Here is a 26,448-nt window from a genome sequence, read left to right as displayed (position 1 = left end):
CCTATGTGGTCATTTTATTTTATTTTAATTCTTTGTTGAAGTATGATTGAGATATAAAAAGCTGTACATATTTAATATGTACATCTTGATGAATTTGTCTATAAATATATACCCATGTAAACTATCACCATAATGGTCATTTAGACATATAGAATATCTGCACAGCAGCTTTCAGTTGAATGAGATTTAAAAACCTACTAACATTTAAAGAAAATCTAAATGCAAATGCAAATCTCCTTATCTTCAGGAGATACGTTCTAAGACTCCCAGTGGATGCCCAAAACCTCGGATAGTGCCTAACCCTATATATATTATGTTTTTGCCTATACATGCATACCTATGATAAAGTATAATTTATAAATTAGGTACAGTAATATATTAATAACAATAACCAATAATAAAATAGAAGAATTATGACAATATACTGTAATAAATGTTATGTGAATATGGTCTCTCTCTTTCAAAATATTTTATCGGACTGTGCTCACCTTTCTTCTTGTGATGGTGTGAGATGATGCAATGCCTATGTGATGAGATGAAGTGAGGCAAATGATGTAGGCATTGTGACGTAGTGTTAGGGCATTCTTGACCTGATGATGTTACGTTAAGCTCATAAATTATCTATTTCTGGAATTTCTCATTTAATATTTTGGACCAGGGTTTGACCATGAGTACCTGAAGCTGTGGAAAGCAAAATTGTGAATGAGGAGGGACTACTGTAAGCACGGAAAGCTGGAATGAAAAGCTTCCCTGGAGATCCTTTCGTCCTAAGATTTTGAGACCCACTGTAGTTACTGTTTTCTTTTCGATGGTTAGAAATAAATGCCTGGTCACAAGAAGTTGGAACTGTTAGCCAGAAGTATTTATGTCCCGTTGGCTCCCAGATTCTCAGTCATGACTTAACTGTGGTTGTGCGGGCGGGATCCACTCACCTGAAGTTGGGACTTCACTGCTAGCTCCTGGTAATATGGGGACTGGGAGTCAGCAAGCTCTGCCTTGAACCTCTGGTTTACCAGGGAGACACTCAGCTCCACTTTCTGATCTGGAGGGCCCTTGGGCACAGTGAGTTCTGTTTCTCTTTCCTGAGTAAAAAAAAAAAAAAGGACTTGCATTTATACAAACCACAAACAAATGGCTATATTCTATAACAAATATTGATATTGTCTCAAGAAGTGAATTATGAAGGCTCAAGTGCTTTTTGTTTTTTTTTTTTTTTTTTTTTTTTTTTGAGACAGAGTCTCACTTTGTTGCCCAGGCTAGAGTGAGTGCCGTGGCGTCAGCCTAGCTCACAGCAACCTCAAACTCCTGGGCTTGAGTGATCCTTCTGCCTCAGCCTCCCGAGTAGCTGGGACTACAGGCATGCGCCACCATGCCCGGCTAATTTTTTACATATATATATCAGTTGGCCAATTAATTTCTTTCTATTTATAGTAGAGACGGGGTCTCGCTCTTGCTCAGGCTGGTTTTTTTGAACTCCTGACCTTGAGCAATCCGCCCGCCTCGGCCTCCCAAGAGCTAGGATTACAGGCGTGAGCCACAGCGCCCGGCCTCAAGTGCTTTTTGAATAAAAGTTTATTAATTAGAAGTGGCCTCTGAATTTCAGTGAGAGACAAAGTATCAAAGCTCCAACGAACTATTTAGAGTCCTTAAGAACACTGCTATTTTATGACTATGATCTTTGTGAAGGCATTTACTTACATGCACACACATACATTGCCTACATACACACACACATTTTACATATATATTGCTGGTGCATCACTAGGATTGTTCCACATCATTCTGTTACCTTATAAAAAGTCTTTGGTGAGGATTGGATTAGACAAATTACCTACAGATGCTGAGATATTATTTAATATTAAATATTATTTAATATTATAATTATTTAAATTAAATATTAATTCATTTAATTTAAATAATTATAAATATTTAATTTAAATAATTCAATTTAAATAATCAAATATAAATATTTATATTTATATTTAATTATTTAATATGCTCTTTTTTTAGAGAAGAGTCTAGATTAGTTTAATGAGAACATTTGTACTTAAACTTACTGAAACTAGTTGGAAAGTACTATCAAGCCAAGAGAGGGTTTGAAATTTCTCTCAGAGGGAGAGGCACAACCTTTGGATGCATGTGGTTAAGAACAGAAGCACTGTTATCATACTCCAGATTTAGACTCCAACACAAAGGGCCAGGGGTCATCCTTCTTGCCTCTTGGCCTGGGACCAGCAGGGGCCTCTCCCTGCTCTGAATTCACATAGGCTGCCAGGGCCCAGAGCAAGCCTGGAGCTGGGTTTCAAACTTGGGTTTGACAAATTTTCAGCATTGGGTACCCATATAATACTGAGATCTGCACAGCTTTTGCCCAAAAGAAAGAAATATGTCTGTGGAAAATTGAATGTCTCTGGTTATATACATAGCCTCTTATAGTGAAATGAGAGTTAAGGAAGCTGAAAGAAGAGAACAACCAAATGGAAACTGCCATGAAGGACAGAGCTCAACTGAATGGTAGAAGATGTATTTTCTCCTCGTTTTTTTCTCTCTCTTTTTCTTTCTTTCTTTCTTTCTTTCTTTCTTTCTTTCTTTCTTTCTTTCTTTCTTTCTTTCTTTCTTTCTTTCTTTCTTTCTTTCTTTTCTTTCTTTCTTTTCTTTCTTTCTCTCTCTCTCTCTCTCTTTCTTCCTTTTTTCTTTCTTTCGAAAGTAAATTATTTAGTACTTTTTCCATTCCATATCATCGGGAAGTTGATTTCAACTTTTCTTTTACCTACAACAGACCAGTTGGTACTCAAAACTGTACCACCAGACTCCATAAATGATTTGTTAATGGCATGTTTAGATCTGTTGAAACAATTTGTTTAAAGCTGCATCTCCCTCCAACTTCTCATTCTTTTCTTCTTCTTTGATCTCGCCAACCAATTTATCCCAATTTCTTGTTTAATGAGATGATGATGAGAATAGATTCTTTACATCTGCTATGAACTGTTTTGGTTTAGACACATCTACTTGCCCCCTCTTCTGTTGCCCATTTCACAGCCTCTGGCTTTTTCATTTTAATTTCAATCTTTGTTGAAAGTACTTTAAATGTGCTCTGTTCTGGTATTACAGGATAAAGAAGTCTCAGTTTCATATTGTAATCCTCTCCAGATGGAAGTTTCACCAAAGCAGACAGCCCTTTTTCTGAAAATTCCACATTTACATCATTCTTCTGAACATTCTTGATCATAAGTGTCATGATGACTTGAGATTCTGTTTGATATCAGTCATACTTGATTTTTGACTGATGAGTCTGCTGGGGTGTAGACACCTCAGATTCTGATCCATTCTGAGCTTCTTGACACCTTTTAATCCAGACACTGAAATCAGCATCTGCACTCTCTAATTTTTGTTCTTCTGTAAAAGTTTCCAGAGCAATAGCAGTAGCCATTTTTTTCATGGTATTCAAATATCCCTTTTCTCAGCATAGTGGTAGAAGTATTTGGATTGAGTTCGAGAATCTTCTTTGCATTAGCAACAGCATCACTGCAGTTCCCAAGAAAAATATGACAATAGGCTCTTTGACAGTAATATTGTGCACCATGAGGTTTCTGTTCCAAAGCCTCAGTCAGCTTCTCTAACGCTGCCTGGGGGTCCTTGACAATCTGAGCATCTGAGAAGCTCTGGAAAAACCTCTGGGCCTGCTATTCCAGGGCCTGCTGCAGCCTCCATCCCTAATAGTCACAATTAATGCCACTGGAGCTGCTACTACCACGAGTATCAGCTCCACCATCACCCAAGGGGGAAACTTCAACCTCCTCCTTGATTTTGTCACAAACTCACCTCTTTCATGAGTGTGGACAATAGCACAGCCTCCAGCTTTGTAGGACACAGGAGGATGTGGAGTCACACTTAAGAGATTTCTGATGTTCGTTTAAAAGAGCTTCATTTGTTCAAAAAATACACATTGAGTTTCCATATGAGTGTAGCACAGTGCTAGGATCAATGGGCCATTAAAAGAAAAGTATAGCATACGGTATTATTCTCTAGAAGCTTACCAGTTCATTGGGCAGATATGAAGTTCACGTAAGACATTTCAATAAATTCTTTAAACGTGTTAGTGAGAAGTGTCTTAACTTACCCTCAGCCACCAGACTAATTTTTCATGCCTCTCACCCGGCATCTTCAGAGACTCGCTTATTACCTATGGGTTAAAACTCAAACTCTTTTTCCTGATGTTCAAGGTTCTCCACAGTCTGATTCCACCTTGTTTGAACAATTTTAGTCTCAATTTCTCCTCTGGCCTTACTGCCAGACTGCTCTGTTCATGGTTGCTCAGACACCACGTTGCTATGCTGGTCTCTCACTGGAGCTCATCCTCATTAGACCCCAGTCCCTACCTCCAGCAACACACACACACACACACACACACACACACACACACACACACACACACACGTTTTTCTCCTCTTACCATCTGGGATAGAAGAAATCTCTGCCTCCTCTGAAATCCTTCTTGTAGCATTGATTAATATCTGAACCACTCATTTGATGCATATCATATACTCCCCTAGAGTCCTCTTTTTATCTGCAAACCTTGCCACCCCACACATAATCCCCTTGATCCAGCATGATCCTTACTCTTCAATGAACCTCAAAGCAAAAAACATGGGGCCATTTATGCTCCCAAGTCTCAGTAAATACACATGGCTATGGGTGCCATCCCCTGCAACCTGTCCTGGCTTATCATTTCGTCCCAGTCTATACACCTACTATCCTCAGTCATAGCTCTTAGACTATTTTATGGTATATAATCATGTTATAAATTCCTTGGAAGCAGGGATTGTGTCTTGTTCATTTTAGGATCTTTGGTGCATAGCCTAATGCCTGGCACATCAGTAGATTTTTGTAATGTTTGCTGAATGAAAGAATCAGTGATCGATGCAGGTGGTAAAAAGGATATTAGGAGGAGGATGCAATGAATGTGAAATGAAATATTAGATGGGACATGGGGGATGTGAGAAAAGAGCGAAGACAGACTAGTTGCCTTAGAAATTTTATAGGGAATATATATTAAATTATGGTCAATAATTGTTTTTTCTAACAGCAATTTTCACTGTGGATGGAGCAGCATTTTTCAGAAAAATACAATATTTTCCTTTTTTGTTCATGTCAATAGTTCAACCAAACCTTCAGCCATTTGGCCTAAAAGGCAGATAGAATGACCAGCAGGGCCTAATCCCTGATTTCTCATGTAGAGCTGGTGATACTACAGTTTGTGCCCTTGCCTAGCAGCTTTGCACAAGTGGTGTCTGAGCAAAAGTGAACAGAGTAGACCATGCTTTGGTGAGAGGTTGAAAGGAATGGGAAAGGACCAGGGGAGCCATTTCATAGATGCTGGGGATAAGGATGAGAAGAGCCAGGTTCTTGTTCGCCACTCCTTATACTACTGCCCCCTTTGGGGTCTCTAGCACTCATGACTAACGAGAACAGTGGTTGCCTGCTTTGGCAGAGTGATTGGGCTCAAGACTAGTTAGGGAGGTTAAAATTCCCAGACTTTTTTGATAACTAGCATTAAATTCTGTAACAATTGTCTCATCCTGCACACCTTTCACTCAAAAGTGGTGACAAGCGCTCTTCTTGGCCTTAGAACATGATTTATTTTTCCCCAGTTTGACACACAGGATTTTGATCATTTGATATCTGACCTATTCATGCTGTATATGACTGAGAACAAAACCTTCACTCTTGCTGTCAAGCGTGAATGGGATTACACTTCAGTGGGGAAAGACTTTAGTGACTGATTGATGCATTCATTCATTCTAACACTTGGTAAGCATCAACTATAAATAATGTTCTGTGAAGTACTGGGGAGAAAGGGTACTTCCCCTTTCCTGCCCTCCAGAGCTTATAATTAAGTTGTTTCTTGTAATTCCTCTCACCTTATCCTAGTCCTCAATTTATTACATTTTTTTCCCTCTCAGTTGTCAGGAAGAAGTGAGAATAGTGAATAGACCGAAGTCACCGACTGTTAATTAGAGTGATAAAAAATGCAGCACTAATATTGCTGAATGGCCAGGTCATCCATTCTCTTTTTCTGTTTTGCTAAAAGAACAAAAACAGGCATGTAAAGAGCTAGATCGACTCTTGAACTTCTTACTGTTGTGGGCATCTTGGTGCCGTGGAGGGTATCATTGAGAATTTCGTTGAGGACTGTGTCATCAGGAGTGGGAAGGAAGGGCTGAAGTGAGACATCGGCAGCATCTGTGGAAATTAAAAAAAAATTACAGACACAAAAATGAGACTGAAGGAGTTTAAATTAGAAGAAGGGCAAAACCCCATACACTTTTTCTGTCACTCTGGAACTTACAGATGTTAGGTGCATTCTGAACTCACATTTTTAGATCATATAAATATGTCCTTGAAAAAATATGACTCATACTCTTTTTTTAATCTCAGTTAAATTCTTCATTCTTCCTCTTTAGGACCCAAGGTTGATGCTACCCTAGATGTGTTACAGTTAAATGCTTTTGCCTGATGAGATATGATTAATTTTTCTTTTTGAGACTATATAAAGGATGCGTAGACATTTACCTTGAATTTGTTCTTGAGAGTTTTCTTAGGATACTACACAAGTCTTTAAGATTTAGATTTCTTTAGCAATCATTGAGGCATAGGATTTTAATAAGAAATTCCTAGAGATGAAAGGTCTTGGAATTAAGATGCCATCAATTTCACTCCACCATAAACCATTTCAGATATGTGGCAAATGTTTCGATATGTTTAAAGATCTCCATAGAATGGAAGTCTAAGTTTTATTCAAGTAAAAAAAAAAAAAAAAGAGGCATCATTGTAATACAAATGCATTTCTATTTATAAATAATTATTTTAAAAATGCTCAGAGAAAATAGTGTTATAATTAATTGGTTTATATTTAGCCAGAAATACCTTTCCATTTCAATCTTACTTAGGCAAACACATAGAATGTATTACTTTATTTTTGTGTTTTAGGAAACAGGATATATCAAAAAATGAACTGATCTTTTCTTGCCCCCTGAAGAGTAAGTGCTATCTGGGAATCAGCAGTCACAAGGGGTTACTTGCAACTGTGAGGCCCTGTGAAGTCATTGTGCTGGGTATGGAATTGTGGTTCTTAGTGTGGGAGGTGTGAGGGTGGGTATCAGAATCATTTGGGGAAGGGTTTTTTTTTTTTTTGGCTAATAAAATACATATGCTGTGGCATATCAGAATCTCAAAGGACATGGTTCTTGTCATCTTTCTCTTCAGCCCTAGTTGAAAAACTCTGCTGTAAGCAACTGGGATGGATATGTTTCTGTATCTTGAACTTCACCAGACTGTTACCAATTGACAGTGTCTTCAAGCTGTATAATTCCATAAAAATTCTGTTTATACCACATTTTTTTGTTACAATAAAAAAGATGCTTAGCTAGTATACTAGAAGAACAAACTTTTTGTTGTTATTTGGGTATCCTTCCATTTTATTGCCTTGAAAAGAGAAATTATCCACACTATGAAAACTAAGAACAAATATTAGGTAGCCTGGGTTTTATCTTCTAGCGCATTCAGCCTATTTTGGAGATATCTCACTCTTCACACCTAACACACCTGTTAACATTTCCCTATCAAAATCTAGTCTTAGGAAACTTTACTATAACTGGAAAATTCAGTTACAATGAGTGTCTGAACCTACTTAATGTTCTCCTCTCCCGGGGAGTATTGCATTTACATTTTAAGGCTTCAGGTTAAAGATAAGGAAAATTTAATTTTTGAATTGCAAACGTATATATCCAAATTCCTCTACACTTGGAAGTTTTATCAATAATGATGATGGAGGAGGCTAGGTGGAGAGTGGAAGTTGGGAGAAGACAGAGTTTTCTTTTGAGTAAAATTTTCAAAGTGTCCCCAAATTCACACTATTAAGAAGATTTTCTACTCTCTTTCTGCATTCCATCATCACTGATGCTGTCTCTGAGAAGTATGATGAGAATTGCTTTCATTGCAGTTAGGATCTGGCAGTTTTTTTTTTTGTAGCTGCATTTTGGAAATAATCTCAATGGTAGAAGAATCTGTGTGTGAACCTCAACCTTAGGTGTCCAGGAGCACTGGGGAAATGATGCCAAAACATTTTGTTGCTGGAACTCAAATATATAGTGATGATATATCATGTTGCATATATATCATTTGTCTACCATTCTCTCAGAGTTTTTTGAAAACAAAAAATAATTTATAATAAAGAGTTCATTTTAACTTACTGTTTAGTTTATCTTACTAAATTTAATCTTAATGTTTAAATTTATGTTAAAATTATATCTTAATATTTAAATTAATGTCTAAATTTAATCTTTAATGTTTTACACGATTACTTCTTTTCAGCGAAAACCTTTCAGCTAAAATATATTGACTTCAAAGTTTAAAAAATAGAAATACAAATTTCAATTCTCATATTAATTTTGGTTATTTTTCAACATTAAAAATGAAGTCAGTGCAAAACATCTTTTTATATTATTTCTCTTGTAAATAATACTTTTTTGAATAAGATGTAATTAAGTGTTGCAGGTCAAATTTGAGCTGTTTATAAGGGAATTAACAAATATATAGCTGTCCTTTTTATTGTTAAAAATGTGTTTTACTTTTAATGTTTTTATAATTGAAATTGACCTAGGCTTGTATTATTAGCTACAAGTTGGTCTAGAAGTGGTAAATAGCAGAATTTATGAAAGATACTAAAATATAGTCACAGCTTTCTGAAATATTGAAATACAGCTTTCTCTGCATGTCAGTAAATAAAGAAATGGGAAAAGAATATTATCACTTGTTTTAAAAAAATCTCTATTTTTCTAAATTTCTAGATTTTAAGTTATCAAAATTTGATTTCTTAAAACATTATTAACATAACTAAAAATCAAATACACTAAGGTAAACATTGCTTAGAGGACAGTTTTATGTTGTACGTTTAAAAGTATTAAATTATATGGGAAAATGGAAAAACTAATAGAAAAATACATGAAAGAGAAATTTCAAACATTTAATAAAAATAGGAAAAATTATTTTCCCTTTCGTTTTGGCAAACATTAAAACAAACAGTAATATTTAGCATTGGAAAGTGTGCAATAAGATATACCCTTTTAACCAGTGTGTTATTTAAATCATAACAAAATTCTGGAAAACAAATTTGGCAAAACCTATCAAAAACCTTAAGATTCATAGTCTTTGATTTTGTAGTCTATCTTGAGAAATCAGTATATGACAAAGATTTATGTTTAAATATGTTAATTAAAGCATTATTTGTGTCTGGGCATAGTGGTCCACACCTGTAATCCCAGCACTTTGAGAAGCTGAGGCAGGAGGATTGCTTGAGACCAGAATTCAAGACCATCCTGAGCAAAGCAGTGAGACCTCGTCTCTACAAAAATAAAAAAAATTAGCCAGGCATGGTGGCACATGCCTGTAGTACTAGCTACTCAAGAGGCTGAGACAAGAGGATCACTTGAGCCCAGGAGTTGGAAGCTGCAGTGAGCTATGATCATGCTTCTGCACTCCAGCTTGTCTCAAAAAAAACCCCACCATTATTTGTAATAGCTTATAAACACAGCAATGATGAAATGGTTTTATTGATTACATTTGTATGGATACAATAGAATGTTGGAAGTTATCAAAATGATTATTGAAGTTTTAGTGGAACTAATGTTCTTTTTATTTTTTTTTTTTGAGACAGAGTCTCACTTTGTTGCCCAGGCTAGAGTGAGTGCCGTGGCGTCAGCCTAGCTCACAGCAACCTCAAACTCCTGGGCTCAAACAATCCTTCTGCCTCAGCCTCCTGAGTAGCTGAACATGTGCCACCTTGCCCAGCTAATTTTTTCTATATATTTTTAGTTGGCCAATTAATTTCTTTATATTTTTAGTAGAGATGGGGTCTCGTTCTTGCTCAGGCTGATTTTGAACTCCTGACCTTGAGTAATCCGCCTGCCTCCGCCTCCTAGCGTGCTAGGATTCAAGGCGTGAGCCACAGCAACCGGCCAGAACTAATGTTCTTTACATCATGTTGAGCGAAAAAAAATGATACTAACTTTTAAGTATGGTCTCAGTAATACCTATACATAATAGGAGAAAGATGGCAGAAAATAGACAAAAATAATGATCATTGCCTCTAAATTGTAGATAATAGATGATTTGGTTTTACCTTTCTTCTTTTCTATATTTTCTAAGTTTTAAACAATAAAATTTAAATTATTTTTTAAGTTTAGGAATATGAGTTAGTTTGAGAAAGTACATTATAAACTTTGTTAATTTCAATTAAGGATTGCTTTGTAAATAACATGGTTTCATGATGATTTAAAGTTTGGAAGCAGATGAAATGAGATCCAAGCTTACCTGTCGAAAACACAGGGGTTTCACCAGGCTCTCCCAATGTCTCTTCCGTAGATATTTCATCTTTTCTATTATCACGATAGAAAAGAAAACAGAGATGGTGACAAGGAACTTGATGACAATAGGGGACATACATTTAAATTTGCCTATACTGAATAGACTTAAAAATTAGAGAAAAAGTACAGTTTAAAACTGGGTTTACCTAAGTTTCCTTTTATTACAGAAGTAATATTTGAATGTATTCTCATTGAGGAGAATTTAAACAGCCTCCTAAAACAGTTATGTTTGACTCCAGGCTTTTCCAATAAGTTGTGCGTGGTCCTGAGGAGCATTTCCATAATAGGCAATGCTGATCTTTAAGGCTTGATGTTTTACAGTCCCATTGTGCTTGCTCCGTGTTCTTGAGAATTGACGTTATGCTCTGTGGCTGAAATATTCTTCCTAAAATCCCAGACCCTCGAGCCTGCATATCCAGAGTCATTAAGCCTATCTAGTAATGCAACCCCTGTGGTTACAGTAATGGGAGAAAAGTTGCTTTATAGGTAATGCAGGTGTATTAAATCTGTATTCTGGACACAACCATTGTCTACAATGGTAACTAGCCAGGAAATTGGGGATAGGATTGCAGTGCCGTGAGATGGCAGTGTGGAAGATGTTCTAGGGGTGGATCCAAAGTCATGGTGGTAAAGCTGTCTGCATATAATGTTGGCTCATCTTTTAGAAAGCATTATTTAGAAAGGAGTACTGATAGTGATATTTTTTTGAAGCTCACTGAAAGATCTGTTGTTGTTGGCTATTAGGTTCCACAGGATTGTGTCTGTGTTAGTATAATGTAACTTGACCAATATATTTGATCTAATTATCTGTGGCTCATGATGGTGGTAACATCAAAGGGAACGGTTAGATGTTCTGTTGTTTCAGAGTCATCTAGATTGGACATAGCCAATAGTACCACCTACATATTTCTGCTACGCCCAATTCTGTCAAAGTGCTAATAAGTGTAATGTACAAAATATTATCAATCAGCCAGGCACAGGCTCTGACCAGTTGGAATGGATGTCATTTGTAAACATGGATAACTACAGTGATCCACACGGGCCAAATATAAACTCAGACTTCATAGTGGAATTTGGAACCAGCTATTCTTGTTATTTTTTTCTGATATTATACCATATACTTAATAAGTAGTTTTTAATGGATATTACATTTAATAAACTCTCATATCAAACATTATAGTGTTTACAAATTAGACAATTTTTAAAATTTTATAGATCTTTGTTTATATCAATAGTAAGATCTCTGGGAGGAGGAAAGAGAAGATGGGTATGTTCACACCTAATGGGTGTGCAGTGCACACCATCTGGAGGATGGACACCCTTGAAGCTCTGACTTAGGTGGGCCAAAGGCAATATATGTAACCTAAACATTTGTACCCCCACAATATACTGAAATAAAAAATTTAAAACAATAGTAAGATCTGCCTTCCTTCTAATTGTCTCCTTGTTTTGTATTGCTGTAAAAAAGAAAATAGCCAAGAAGAGTAGTTAGTAAAATGCTGGCTATTGTATTAGTTACATGTTAGCAGCTCATTTGTGCAAGACTCTGTGTGGGATGTTGTTTCCTTATCCTTTACTAAAAGGTGTGATTTTATCACTAAACTGCCAATCTATCCTATCACTGAGAAGCTGTAAATTGGGGACCTGGGCCACTCAGTTCTTCCAGTAGCCTTTATTTCAAAGTCATTTGAAATTGGCAGATTCATGGGCTAGTCAGGTGAGAAAATTTTCTGTTTTGTCTTCTTGGAAAGGTTCAAAATAAAAGAGAATTTCTTTCCTTTTCTTTCTTTAAACAACTTGGTAACCATAGTTAATGCAAAATGTTTTTTTCATGCTCCTTCTTTCTCTCCAGCAATGCTGGCAGGCACAGGAGTGGATGGAATGATTTTCTTTCTTTCTCTGTCTGGCGTGGATAATTGTGTCTTATAGTTAATGTTTCTCTATCAAGATCTGGTACATTCTTTTGATTTTTTTTCTTATGGATGGACTCTGCTTTTCTTTCTTTCTTTCTTTCTTTCTTTCTTTCTTTCTTTCTTTCTTTCTTTCTTTCTTTCTTTCTTTCTTTCTTTCTCAAATGGAAGAGTCAATAAAGTATCATCCTATATTTAAAACAGAGGAGCCAACATGTCTGTGTCTTGTGAACAAAGGTAATACTCTAGTACTAAGATTTTCCTAAGTTAAATTATGTCTCCTGGAAATAACTTTTTAGAATTCTTAAAATAGTGGCTTGATAGGCATAATTGATTAACAAAATAGGACTTTGCTCAGTTTTGTGTAGTAGGTGGAAAGGTATGAAACAGTCCCTGCTCTTGAGGAGTTTACACTCTCACAGGGAAATAGGGGAAAGCAAGGAAATGTTAAATAGAAATGTAAGTGCCAAAGTGAGTGCAAGGTTCAAAGCAGGGAGAATTACTGCAGGCTCATACAGGCTTTTTTTTTTTTTTTTTTTGAGACAGAGTCTCACTCTGTTGCCCAGGCTAGAATACCGTGGCATCAGCCTAGCTCACAGTAACCTCAAACTCCTGGACTCAAGCGATCCTCTGCCTCAGCCTACCAAGTAGCTGGGACTACAGGCATGTGCCACCATACCTGGCTAATTTTTTTCTATACATTTTTAGTTGGCCAATTAATTTCTATTTTTAGCAGAGATGGGGTCTTGTTCTTGCTAAGGCTGGTTTTGAACTCCTGATCTTGAGCGATCCTCCCGCCTAGGCCTCCCAGAGTGGTAGGAGTACGGGCGTGAGCCACTGCACCTGGCCTCTCAAATAGGCTTTTTAAAAAATTTTAGCGTATTAAGAGGGTACAAGTGTTAAGGTTACATATATTGCCCATGCCCCTCTCCCCCATCGAATCAGAACTTTAAGCGTCTCCATCCCCCAAAGTTGCACGTCTTACTCGTTGTGTTTGTGTATTCCCATCCCCTCCTCACCCCTCCCACCTGCCCGACACCTGATAAATGTTATTCCTATATGTCCACTTAGGTGTTGATCTGTTAATACCAAAACAATATGGGGAGGTGGGACTCCACCTGGAGCTTGAACAGGATTAGGACTTGGATAGGTGGGATGGACGAGGCAGGTTCTTCCAGGCAAGAGGGAAAGGCTTGGGGTCCGAGTCTGGGATGAGTAGGGTGCAGTCTGTGCTCACTGGCATGGTGGCAGTAATTGGATTATGGGTAATGGAAAGCCAAGGTGGAAAGGTCAGGGGATGACAGGTCTTCATTAATTAGTTTGGCATCTACCTCAGTAGAGGTCCTAGCAGAAAACAGATAACTCACTCATAGTGAGGCAATTTGGACAAAGTTTAATGAAAAGATTATTTACTAAGTTGTGGGAAGAGTGTAAGTGTAACCACAAGGGAGAGCGCGGCCCAGGGCAAGTAACAGTGGGGTGCTAAACCTACCCCTAGGCCAGGAGGGTGGGAGGATACCAGGAGCCAGAGACAGAGAAGGCTCTGGAAAGAGCTGCCTAACAGGAGCTGGGATGAAGTTGAAGAAGGCCATGAGAAAGCTCAAAGACTCTGCAGGTGTGTGTGTGTGTGTGTGTGTAAAACTCTTCGCCCTCATCTCCTCTTTCCCTCTGATTTCTTCCTCCTCACTGGCTGGCCCTAATCAGAAGCCCGAGGGCAAAGGATGCTAGTGATGCAGCCTCCTGAACACAGAGGTGAGCTGGAGAAGGGTGGGGAGTGGACATTCACAAGGGCAAGATATAGGAATATTTTGAAAGTCATTGAACAGGGCTCAATGTAACAAAAAGAATATTTCAGACTTATCAATCTGGCAGCAGTTATGCAAATTAAGGAGAAGAGATTACAGACAGGGACATCTGTTAGGGAGATCAGATTTGACATTTTGACATTTTTCACAGAGTTAATTAATAAGTTAATTAATAAGGTCCAGGTTGGTGGCAAAGGGAGTAGACACAAAGGAACAAATGTGAAAGGCATTATAAAGTTTCTCCAGTAACTGATATGGCCACATTTGTGTCTCTCTTTGTAGTTTTATCTTCAGATTTAGATTTCCAAATGTTATAAAACGTATGGATTTTGTGAGTTTAGAGTTTGGCAACAACATCTCTCTTCTTTAATCATTTTATCTAACGCATTTTCCTATCTTTTTTTTCTTTTCCTTTTTTTTTTCGCGTTGTGATTTTCTTATTTGATATTCAATTCTTGAAGATATAGCTCAGTGCTTTAGTACTTTAGTTTGAGAAATGCTAATACTTTACAGAATATCAAATGAGAATTCAAAATTCAGATTGCTCTCTGAGTGTATTAAATGTTTTCCTGATGTAACTAATAGTTTACCATAAATTCTAAAAATCAAACTGTTTTAATGGCTTCATATCTTAAAAGTGAAGATACACATTAGATACATATCACATAGTGCTGAATTCATTTTATCCGAAAATAATGCAGACATCTATCTCAATCTATAAGGTCTATACATTTTTCTTTTATAGTCCATGTATCTTCAGCACAATATATGCATAAATTGTCTGTCAGAATAACCTACACAGATCTTAGTGGCTGACATAAAATTATAAAGGTACAATAGTTTAATTTCACTCTATTATATGATCTTTCTAAAGTCAAGAGCACGCAGCACTCTATTTTGGATACTTACCTCTCAGGAAAGCTTCTCTGTTTTATTCTCTGCAAAAAGAAAAAAAAGGTAATTTTACCAGGAGATAATGCTAACTGAAGAGCTAAAGTCTATTTTCATTCCCTTTTCTCTTCAACTACACTTCAACCTGCCTGTGCAATATTATTTTGCAGGAATAAAATTCCTTTTGGCCTTTATCAGATATCTGCAAGGAGTTTTTTGACTAACCCTCGTGCTAGTGGAAACTAATTCAAAAGGGGCAGGGGCTGGAGACCTGGGAGCTCTTTGGTTAGTGTTACAAATAATCATACAGTGTTGAGACTCACCTGCTGAAGAAGATCTAGGTGCTCCTGGGAGTTGCTGAAGTTTTTGCCAATGTCAAAGAGGCAGAAGGTCTCCCGCTGGCAGTTGCTGACCCAGTCCTGGTATTCCCCTAGGTCAGGGATGCGATCCAGAAAGATCCGATATGCTTCCCACACCACTTCCTGACACACTGCAAAACAGAACCATCGGGGGTGGAAAATGGCCACGTCCTCAGAATACCTCCTTACCCCAACCCAGGTACAACCTCCTAACATGGATAGTTCTTTCATGGCTTATGTTGACAAGCTAATTTACAGCCCCTAGAAATTAATTCATTTAACAAATATTTATTGAATACCTACTATACGCTATGGAGAAAAAGAAAAGAAAGTATGAATTGGGCATTTGTCTAAAGGAAGAGAAATAAGTTTATTGAAGAGTCGCCTACACCCCCACATTTGTTGCAGCACTATTCACAACCGTCAAGATATGAAATCAAACAAAGCACACAACAACAGATGAATGGATAAAGAAAATGTGGTTTATAATTTTGAATAGTATTCTAACTTACAATGGAATGCTATTCAGCCTTAAAAACAAGGTTGAAATCTTGTCATTTGTGGCAACACGGATGGAACTAGAGGATGTTATGTTGAGGGGAATAAGCCAGGAACAGAAATTAAACACCCCGTGTTCTCATTCATATGCTGAAACTACAAAAAGCTGATCTCATAGAGGTAAAAAGAACATAGGATACTGAGGCTGAGAAGGGTAGGGGGAAGGGTAGGTTAGGGAACAATTTATTAAAGGATACAAAATTGCAATTAAATAGGAGGAATAAATTCTAGTCACCTAGAGCTGAGGTCCACAGACTCCTGGGCCACAGACTGGTACCCATGGCCTATTAGGAACTGGGCTGCACAGCAAGGATGAGCAGCAGGTGATTCCTCTGTATTTATAGAGCTCCCCATTGCTTGCATCACCACGTAAGCTCCGCCTCTTGGTAGATCAGTGGAGTATTAAATTTTCATAGGAACGTGAACCCTACTACAAACTGCACATGTGAGGGATCTAGGGATCCTTATGAGAATCTAATGCCTGATGATCTGAGGTGGAGCTGAGGCGGTGATGCTAGCGCTGGGGAGCGGCTGCAAATGCAGATTATGATTAGCAGAGAGGTTTGAATGTACAATAAATGTAATGCACTGAATCATTCTGAAACCCTCCCCCAACCCCCAGTCCGTGGGAAAATTGTCTTCCATGAAACTTGTCCCTGGTGCCAAAAAGGTGGGGGACCACTGATCTAGAGTATGGTATGGTGACTATAGTTAACAATACATATTTCAAATAGCTAAAAGAGAGGATATTGAATGTTCTCTGAATACAAAGAAATGATAAAAGTTTTGACATAATGGATATGCCGATTACCTTGATCTGATCACTATACATTGTATGTATAGAAACATAACTATGTACACCATAAATACATACAATTATTATGTGTCAATTAAAAATGTAACAAAAGAAGATAGGGAATATGGTATACGTGTGTATGTGTGTGTGTGCGCATGTGTTTGTGTTTAAGACTGCGATTTAAAATAGGGTGGTTGCGGAAGACTTCACTGTCAAGGTAAATTTTGAACATTTTGGGAAAAGTGAAGGCCCCCTAGGCTGGGGACTGCCAGGAGCACTGAAGGAACAGCAAGGATGGCAGAGTGGCCAGAGCAAGGTTGAGAGTCATAGAGGATGAAGACAGAAAGATGTGGTGAGGCAGACACAGACTGTGCAGGGCAGGGCAGACCAGCAGTCTCCAAACTGGGAGGTATGGAGCACACCGTTCAGCACAGGTACCCTGGCTGAGCTTGAAGACTTTCCAAGCGATGGGCAGTCACACAGACATTTAAAAGGCATCAATGTCCAGATCTCAACTTCCCTGTGCATGCTTTACTAAAATTGGTCTCCCTGAGGACACACCTCTCCTTTTTCACTTCACCTTAGGGCACGATCCTCCCATTCATCCATCCCTAATCGTACTGTGGCACAGCACCTCTGGGTTGCCACCCAAAGAGAAAGTTTGAGGGAACAATATTGAGATTGAGAGAGTGAATCTAGTGGAGGGATAACACACATTTTGACAAACTCAGGTGATTTCTGATTCTTTGCTTTCAACAAATTAGAAGGAATCCTTATGCAGTTGACAGCTGATAGATCACAAAAAATAATCATGAGAGATTGTGATGTGATTATCGGCATATAACGCCAGAGGAATTTGAAGAATAAGGACACTATTATAACAAAATCCATCATTTCTCATCTACTTATTTATGTAAACAACTTTCTTCAGCACTTAACTGAACCTAAGTAAAATAATAGGGATAAAATTGATATAAACTCTGTCTCCTTTTAGCAATGTGCAATATAAATAATGACTAATTGTACATAAATTAACAGAGAAGCAAAACCAAAACAACCTCATCAATCCAGAGGTAGAAGCTTAGGAAGCTTAAGCTGTGGCTCCTTTGTTTACACTGATTCCTTCCAAAGCCCTGTTTTTAATTTTGCATTTCCAATTTTGTATTTACAAATATTAATACTCACAAAATGTATATCTCACCCTACCTTCATCTGTCAAAAAAACCTTAAAGAAACTTGTCAGATTTATTATATACATTTGTTTTAATCAATTATATATTAAAATTATTATAAACATAACTGAATCCAAAAGAAATTTATTTTTAACACATAAAGCCTGTAGTCATAGGAAATAAAAATGTAATTTCAGTTTACATACTTCATATATATTTTTGTACTAAGAAGTATTTTAGAGCAACCAATAACAGGTTTTCAAGCATATATATAAATTACATTAAAATTAGACCCTGAGGGGGAAATGGAATGGAAATGTGGATGTATGGAGAAAAAGGAACCATATGACATTTCCTACTGTTTGGAAGAATTGTTCATGTATTTGTTAAGAGAATTTGATGGTAGGTATCGAGTGGCCATGGTAGATTCCACTGGATACATAAGAATGATCCAATTCTTGTTGTATTTTAAGTATCCATCTTTACATCCCATTGAAAATTATATCCTATCTAATTATTTAAACTTTTGATGAAAAGCTTTAGATGTTAACTGAAAAGGGTACAAGGGGATATACAGCATAAAAATTATTTTAGGGGTTTAAGTGAGCAAAAAATGTTGGGAGACTCTCTTAAAAGCAATTGTAATATGCTGATTTTTACCTCTCAGTGGGAGGGAAGCAATTGGAGCCTTTTGGCAGAGGCTGACACCTCCTAACATTCTAAAGAAACACTTAAAGAACACTGCTGTGCTGAAAAAAAGGGCTGTGGGAAATGATAAGAGGAGATAAGACCAGCTTGGAAACTCTTATCCTATGGCCTATCCCGCTTGTCCCCACTTGATCTATGTCTACCTGGCTAGAACCTTCAAGGCAATTGACCTTTCATATTTAGTAACCCACTGAGACAGAAGAGGGTGCAGTCCCCACCAGCTCAAATGTACCATCTAGTTCCCCACGTTTGGGGAAACATCAGGGGTCAACACATGTGGGAGGCAATGGAATAGGCTTGCCCTAGAGAGCTCACTTTTGTGAACATGACCTGTCTCCTGCCAGGCCAGGATCGGGGCATTTTAATCCCTTTCCTGATACCAAGCATCATGCAGTCTCTGGGCCTTCATCTCTAGTCAGGAGTCTGCATACCATGCAAGAAGGAAACGACACTTGGATGTGTTCAGCTTTGTCCACACCCTAAGAGTTGTGTGTTTAGTGTGAGAAAACCATCTGTCCTTACTATCCTTCCTTTTTTGAGACAGGGTCTTACTTTGTTGCCCAGGCTGGAGTGAGTGCCGGGGTGTCAGCCTAGCTCACAGCAACCTCAAACCCCTGGGCTCAAGCAATCCTGCTGCCTCACCTCCCGAGTAGCTGGGACTACAGGCATGCGCCACCGTGCCTGGCTAATTATTTCTACATATATTAATTGGCCAATTAATTTCTTTCTATTTGTAGTAGAGACAGGGTCTCGCTCTTGCTCTTACTCCTGAGCTTGAGCAATCTGCCCGCCTCGGCCCCCCAGAGTGCTAGGATTACAGGCGTGAGCCACCTTGCCCAGCCCTTGCTATCCTTCTTGCCTACATTCTGCACACTCTCTTGAGGGATGTTATTTTGCCTTTCCATCTTTCCACCTGCTAGTTTAGTTCCAAACCCATTTAAGTGCCAGAGATACAACAATGCATAAAAAATAAACTAACACTGCCTTTGAGGGCCTAGGGTTGGTAACTTTCACAGACAATATCTGTGTGAGAAACATCTGGGGAGACATAATGTAATAATCTCTTGCCAGTTAGGCATGACCTTGGGTGTGTTGCTTTCAGATGAAGATTTCCTTAAAAGGAAAGTAAACTTCCGTCCAATGCAAGTCTAACTAATTTTGCTCTTAGTTGAGCCTGGCTGTTTCTAGATGAGCCCAAACTCACACTTGTAAGCATCATGCCTGATGTAGACAGATGTATATAGAAGTTCATTTTCCCTGATGCTTTGTGGCCTTGGGACCTATCACCGGCTATGCAGAGTCTGCAGGCAGCATCCTTTCCTGTGGTTGGGGAGATTGAGGCTGAACTGTCAAGTAGGAGGTGCTTGTTTTTGGTGATTGTATCTTTTTAGTCAGGCTCCTCTCCCTGCTGTCCTTCCTCCTACCACAGGACACAGAGCTCCCCAGCTCCCTGCCTCTCCCTAAAAAAGTTTTATAAAGGCCTTGAGAAAACTTTCTCTCTGAAGCACAACATCTGAAGCTGCTTGAAGAATTCTCTCCCCAGGGCACGGTGGTTTACAGGGAACATAATGTGAAGGGTGAAACCTCAGACTCTTCTTTCTTGTGGCTCCTCTGATGTAATTTTCTGGCCTCTTAGAAGCTTCCTGCAAACCAGAAGTCACAGAATCCTTCTGTGATTGGGAGCACCAGCCCATCCTTACTGAAAAGTATATATATATATATAAAAAAAAAACAAAACCTTGAAGGCTGAGTCATCAATGTATCTCAAGGCTGGGAGGGATCCAAAAACTTCTCAAAGTTGGATTTTTCGAATCCTTGATTTAACTGTTCTGTACCATCCTATTCTGAACCCATAGGGAGGGATTGCCACAGGGATTCTAGAGAAACACAACACCTTGTCTCCCTGGTCTTCCTACAGTTGCTGGCCAACGCCTTGAATCTGGCTACAGGACATTAGCCTTTCTGCTGAAGGTCATACCCTGGGCTGTTTGATGATGTAGGAAAAACCCCAGGGAACACATACCCTGGGGGCCAGGCACACATGTCTGTAACTGGAGGGTCAGACCTGCAGACAGTTAGTCACAATTGGGAAGTATTATGTTAGACCAGTGGCATGTGAAAATGCCCAGTGCAGGGTTGGGTACATATTAGATGGAGAGATAACACACTGGGATGGGAGTCAGCACACTGGGTTCTAGCCCTGCTTTGCTGCCAACTGTGCCCCTGAGCACGCCACTTTTCTGCATCAGATCTCAGTTTTCTTATCGGTACAATGGGAGTGTTAGCTAGGTGGTCTCTATATTAGTGCTTCTAGAACTTTAGAGTGCAAATGAATTACCTGGGGATCTCCTTAAAATGCAAGTCCTGGCAGTAGGTCTGGGGTGGGATGTGAGATTCTGCCTTTCTGACAAGTTCCAGGTGGTGGTGCTGCTGCTGATTTGCAGACAATGCTTGGAGTAGCAAGAAGAGGGACTCTGTCCACCTCTAACCTTCTCTAAGCCACACATCAATGAGGAAGAAAGATCTAGCTTCTGATATTGGGGTTGGGGGAGAAAGAGAGAGGGAGTGGGAGGGAGAGACATGGGTGGGATGAGGTGGAGGCCTGAGGAGGGCTGTCCTCATAGCAGGGAGTTGGGCTGCGGAGGAGCACAGAGTTCAATCTGGAGACCACCAGAAACAAACTTGCCTCTTTTGCATTTGTGCTTTGGGATGAGCATGTCAATGATTCTACCACAAATCTCAGAGCATTTTCACTGTGTTGCTTTAAGCACTGGGAAAAGAAATAACTCAATGTTCCATTTGATTTAGGAATATGGGAGCTTTCTCCCTTAAGTTTGAAAGATGTCAACAGATAATTTTGTAAAAGTAGCACAAGAATAGTGGGTTACTCTGTCAAAGGAACACGCTTTGTAGCTGGCTCTTATTTCTTGTTTCTTTGTGAACCAATTTGTTAGACTTAAGAAACCCACACTGATGAATAGTAAAATTTGCTATCACCCAGGGGCAGCCGTAAAGATAATGGACTGTCATTGCTGTGGGGAGAAAAACAAGCGTTTGTTTTATCCAGGGAAACAGAATGAAAGAGGCAACCTAATCAAGAAAAAACAGCTAAGAATGAAAACTCAGAGCTATGAATTTGGTTGCAGCAATAAGTAGTCTACAAATACTATAGTCCACAAATATTGCAGACTAAGTAGTCTACAAATTCTACAAATACCTGTAGTGACTCCTATTTGAGAATGTTTTAAAGAATTAGAAAACATATGAAAATCAGAATAGTTGCATTCATTTTCAAGGTGATGCAAATACTACATGTTTATACTTCTATCCCTGAACACGCAAGATGGAATTTACCAGTGTCATTGTCTGATCAATGTGTAGGCACACTCAAAGTGAGGAATTTACACATGTCCCAGTCTTTTCTTTGCATGCCCAATAGGCTCTCTATCTTCTGTACCTGTCAATAAGTGTTTACTGAGAAACTGCTTTGTGGAGATGCTAGGACCCCAGAATATTAATACAGTGCACTTGATTGTCTATTATTAGAGCCCTCCTGACTATGATCCAGTTCTTCTCATGTTTCTGTGGGTGTGGCTTCTGTCTGAAGGCAAATATGTTTTTACTTCCATATAAAATGAGACATATGAGGAACATAAGGCTTGATATTTTTGAGACTGTTAATTATACCTCCAAAATCCCTTAAGAGCACCTCAGATTAATTTAACCGGTGCACAAGGACTTTGCTGGATGTTAGTAGTGTGAAATGGGTTCTCGGTTGTCATGATGTGCAACACATCACAGGCTAGAATTGAACCAGCTTGCTCTAGGCACTGGGCTTTAAATAGAGCAGGGTGGCTCTGCTTTCGGGAATGGAAGCAAACATCTAGTGTTGTTAGGCAGATAGTGAGGGATTCCCAGTCTCCTAGGGATGAAAGTGGGTCCCGGTCTTATTGCCACCCCACCTTAGTCCTGTCCCAAATGACTGCCATACCTGGGGAGAAGGGGATACCCTACGAATCCACCAATCAGAACTTATCGTGCCAACTGCAAAAGAGTGTAGAGGACTCTTTAGCCCACAGGCCAAGCAGCATAGGTATTATAGGGTCTGGAAAGTGACCTAGAACAACTAGCTTTCAGAGAGGCTCATGGGAGATCCGCATGTGCAGTAAGACTCAAGTCATCTAACTCCCAACTGTCCAGTCAAAGTGGTTCCATGGTGATGTCTGAGCCACGAGGGAGGTCCCAATCCGGACACTACAAAACAAGACTGAGACCATACATAACCAAGCCCCTCTTTTGCCCTCTTTTGCTATGATAATGGGTCCGGTCATCATCTGTGATGTATGTGTCTCACTCTGTTAACCTATATCTTGTCCTTGGCCTATAATCCTATCTTTCTCTTCTCCATAAACCTCATTTTCGTGGTGGCCGTACTCTGGTGTGTCTGGTCATTCTTTGGCCATGAGCACACCAAGAACTGAGCACACAGAACCGACATTTCAAACTGAAATCTGACAGTGTGATTAAGGTGGGATTAGTAAACCCCCTCAACCTTCGCCTGTAAGATGAATTGAATTTAGGCCTTAGATAGACAGGATACTTTGCATGATTTGCAGTTACCTGGGGAATTTGAATAGTAGCTACCAAAGATTTGTTTTCTTTTAAAGAAGCAGCCAAAGTAATTTTTTCATCCAGGGTGAATGAAGGACTTCAGGAAATTTCAACCTAAAATATGACTCTTGATATAAAGACTATTTTGAATTATAGGCCCTCAGAAATCAACAGGCCCTTGGAAGGGGCTTACCCTCTACCTGTATAACCAGATGGACCCATGAAAATGATGATCAACTTCTTTTCTCCTTCCTGTTAACTCAATATATTACAGGAAAGAAGATCAAGAATGCAACCCGACCTGGCCCAAATCATTTTAAACATCTCAGTTTAATTTACAAGTCAATTTATTCCCCCTCACATCCATTCATTCTCCCCAAGCATCTTTTCCTCCTCTCCAGTGACCATTTAGCAACCCCTTAGCAGAATTGCCTATATTCCTCTCCCTGCTAAAAGGAAGTTATAAAAATATCTGAATCCTGTTGGCATATTGGGTAATCATTCTGTCATTCTCCCTGTGCGCATGGTAAATAAACCTCTTTCTTTTATTAATCTGCCTTAATTGTGAGTTAATCTTCCAGTGAACTTTCGAGGGAAAGGGCAAGTTTCCCCTCACTCCCACATAAGTAAATGAAAAGGACAGCCACTGATGGCCCTGCTGCGATTTAACTCCTCAATGATTTCTGGGGGATGCTATCAGAATCCTGTTAATGCTGTCTCAGGGTAAAAACTGCGCTGTAACTCTGCTAGAAACCATAGTAATTGTGTTGTAAATTCTGTTAACACACCTGCATTATATCTTGGTAACCACTCCTAATCTGTGAGTCCTCTGTACTCCAGTGTGCCTCCAGGTTTCCAAACTTCAGAAGTTTTTGCTGGGTCAGCAACAAACAACCTGAACTTATCAAGAAGGGAAAGAGGATCTGGAGTGCAATGTTGCTTTTGAAAAATGAAATCTTAAGTCATAAATCAACTCGCTCAGATTCTTGACATTGCAATCATCCTGTGCTTCCTCCTCATAAGAATGATATTAAAATTCATTATTGAGCTTTGGCAAAAATAAGAATAAAGAGGTAAAATCTAGATGCTAAATCTTTCTGGTGACTTGTAAATGCCCTAATGGTTCTATGTTGCACAAGACATGATTTTAAACTATAAGAGCTGATAGCTACCATAATTTTGAAAGCTTATTATTCATTAATATCAGATATAGTGGGCTGATTTTTATAACTCTTGTGGCTAAATGAGAGATCCTGGAATTTTTGGGCTGAAGACAACCTACAGATGAATGAAAGGGAGAGGTTGAAAATAACAAAGGGCTAAACAGGTTTCATCTCTCTCCTTACCTCTCAATCTATAATAATCTTGAAGACTGGCTAAAATCTGTTTCATGGATTCCTGCGGACAGACTTTAAGCCCCGTTGGGAAAAATGCTGATCTTTTTGTTCGATGCTTTGTCAAATCGTATAATCGTCTCATGGTTGACACTTTGTACATGTTTTCAGTTTCGATTCTTGGGACATTGTCTATGTCTTTAGTTTCAGAATGGTTTATTTTAATGGAGATATCTGTAAAAGAAAGATTGATATCCTGGTGAATATATACATTTATGTGATATATATGACATATATAGATAATTGAATGAGATAAACTAAAAATTAATATTCTCCTGTTTATGAAATTTATACCTCGGTGCAACTGCCAAATGTAATATTCCAAATGACAAGGCATTTTCAGAAATAAGAGACTAGTATAATGAGGTGATCAAGAGTATTTTTAAAAAGCCAACGTCTCAAATCATCTTGCCTTTAGGAACTGCCAAATATTGAGACCAGTTCCCACACATGTCTCTAAAAATCACTCCCCACTTAGCACTCAAGCTTCCCAAGAGATGCCTCTTTTGATAGACATATTCATAATACACTTCAAGTGGGGAATGATACAGCCCCATGGTGCCCAGAGGTGTACTCTTGATGAGGAAGTGGAGTGCTTCTGAAAACCTATGGGGGGAAATGCAACAAAATAATCTTCCTGCTATTAGTGGCAGCTGTAGGATTTCTATACTGGCAGGGCTCAGCGGATGGGATTGTGGCTGAAAGTGAGTTGGGCAAGGATGTGTCTTAGAATTGCATTTACAGAGCAAGCTTACTGTTTTAGGGGTGGTGGTTGGGGGAGGTGGGAGGAAGAATGAAGGGGAGGACCCAGAGAAGAGGCTGGCAGAGAATGTAACTCCCTAAGCCATTTTATTCTGCTGGCATGCTAGGTCTAAGTAGGGTTAGGTCTAGAGTTCATTTACAGCTTTCTGGACCTCTTATAATAATAACTTACATTCACTGAAGCACCTTTTTATTTTGAATTTTTTTATATGCATTACATTATATCATGCTCACAAAAGCTTTACTGTATAGATGAAACATATTATTTTTCTCAGTTTACCACGCAGTTATATACTGAGGCTTAGAGCTGGTAAAGAATGTGAACAGTAGAGTCAGACCTTTATTCTTCTACTTCTCTTCTACTCCATCTCTTTCCTTTTACCCATTCTACCATTTAAGAAAGGAATTATTGATGAACAGTTGGGACCACTTACTATGTATGGCCCCTTGTGATTCCAAATGTGGTTTACAGAGATTTATATTCCCATTTTTACTAGGGAAGGCTCTTAAACCCAGATCTTCTTGGTGTAGTCAAGGGAAATCAAGCAGAAATCTGAGCAGGGTAGCTGGAGAGCAATTCAAATCTTGTCAAAGAGTGTAAAAGTCTCTCTACATTATAGGGGGGGAGAGAGTACTGGTGGGAACACATATTCCCTGCCACCTTGAGGAGTCTCAGAGTGCTCTATCAGTCTTGGGTAGTGGTAAATTCTCAGGAAAGAATCTCCAGGAAGGAAGGGAATTTGAAGATCAGTTGGCTCACCCAAACACACACTAGATCAATAAACCATAATCTTTGGGTTAGAACACAGGCACCAGCAATATTTGAAGATTCTCAGGTTAATTCCAACAGGCAGACAGGTTTGGGAACCTCTGTTATATAGATCTGTAAGGATGCTTCCAGCTGAAGAATCAAGATTGTCCGTCTCAATCTGCCTCACACAGTAAGGAAGTTACCACATGCAAAGGAAAGCCAGCGGTAGGGAATGCCTGGTGAAAATAGAGCTCTGGCTCTGCCTTTCTGCCATTCTCTGAGCTCTGTCTCCTCATGTGGGGACCTC

General features: G+C 38.9%; 1 protein-coding gene and 1 pseudogene across 2 annotated transcripts in view; both read right to left on the bottom strand.

Moving 5' to 3' along the window:
* IMPG1 (interphotoreceptor matrix proteoglycan 1) overlaps positions 1-26,448 on the bottom strand; it is a 130,583-nt gene that overhangs the window by 89,924 nt on the left and 14,211 nt on the right. The window contains exons 2-7 of one of the 2 annotated variants that reach the window (XM_076003175.1): positions 24,581-24,802; positions 15,354-15,520; positions 15,049-15,077; positions 10,372-10,436; positions 6,140-6,243; positions 933-1,082 (exon numbers count right to left, since the gene is read on the bottom strand). In XM_076003175.1, the coding sequence (XP_075859290.1) occupies positions 933-1,082; positions 6,140-6,243; positions 10,372-10,436; positions 15,049-15,077; positions 15,354-15,520; positions 24,581-24,802 (737 nt within the window). The remainder of the gene's footprint in view (positions 1-932; positions 1,083-6,139; positions 6,244-10,371; positions 10,437-15,048; positions 15,078-15,353; positions 15,521-24,580; positions 24,803-26,448) is intronic. The other variant, XM_076003176.1, reaches the window with a different exon arrangement.
* On the bottom strand, positions 2,716-4,162 carry LOC105859380 (protein SGT1 homolog; annotated as a pseudogene).

This window comes from Microcebus murinus, chromosome 5 (genome assembly GCF_040939455.1).
Source record: "Microcebus murinus isolate Inina chromosome 5, M.murinus_Inina_mat1.0, whole genome shotgun sequence".
Lineage (NCBI taxonomy): Eukaryota > Metazoa > Chordata > Mammalia > Primates > Cheirogaleidae > Microcebus > Microcebus murinus.
Note: the sequence above shows the minus strand (reverse complement) of the source record. Positions and strands in the feature narration are given on the sequence as shown.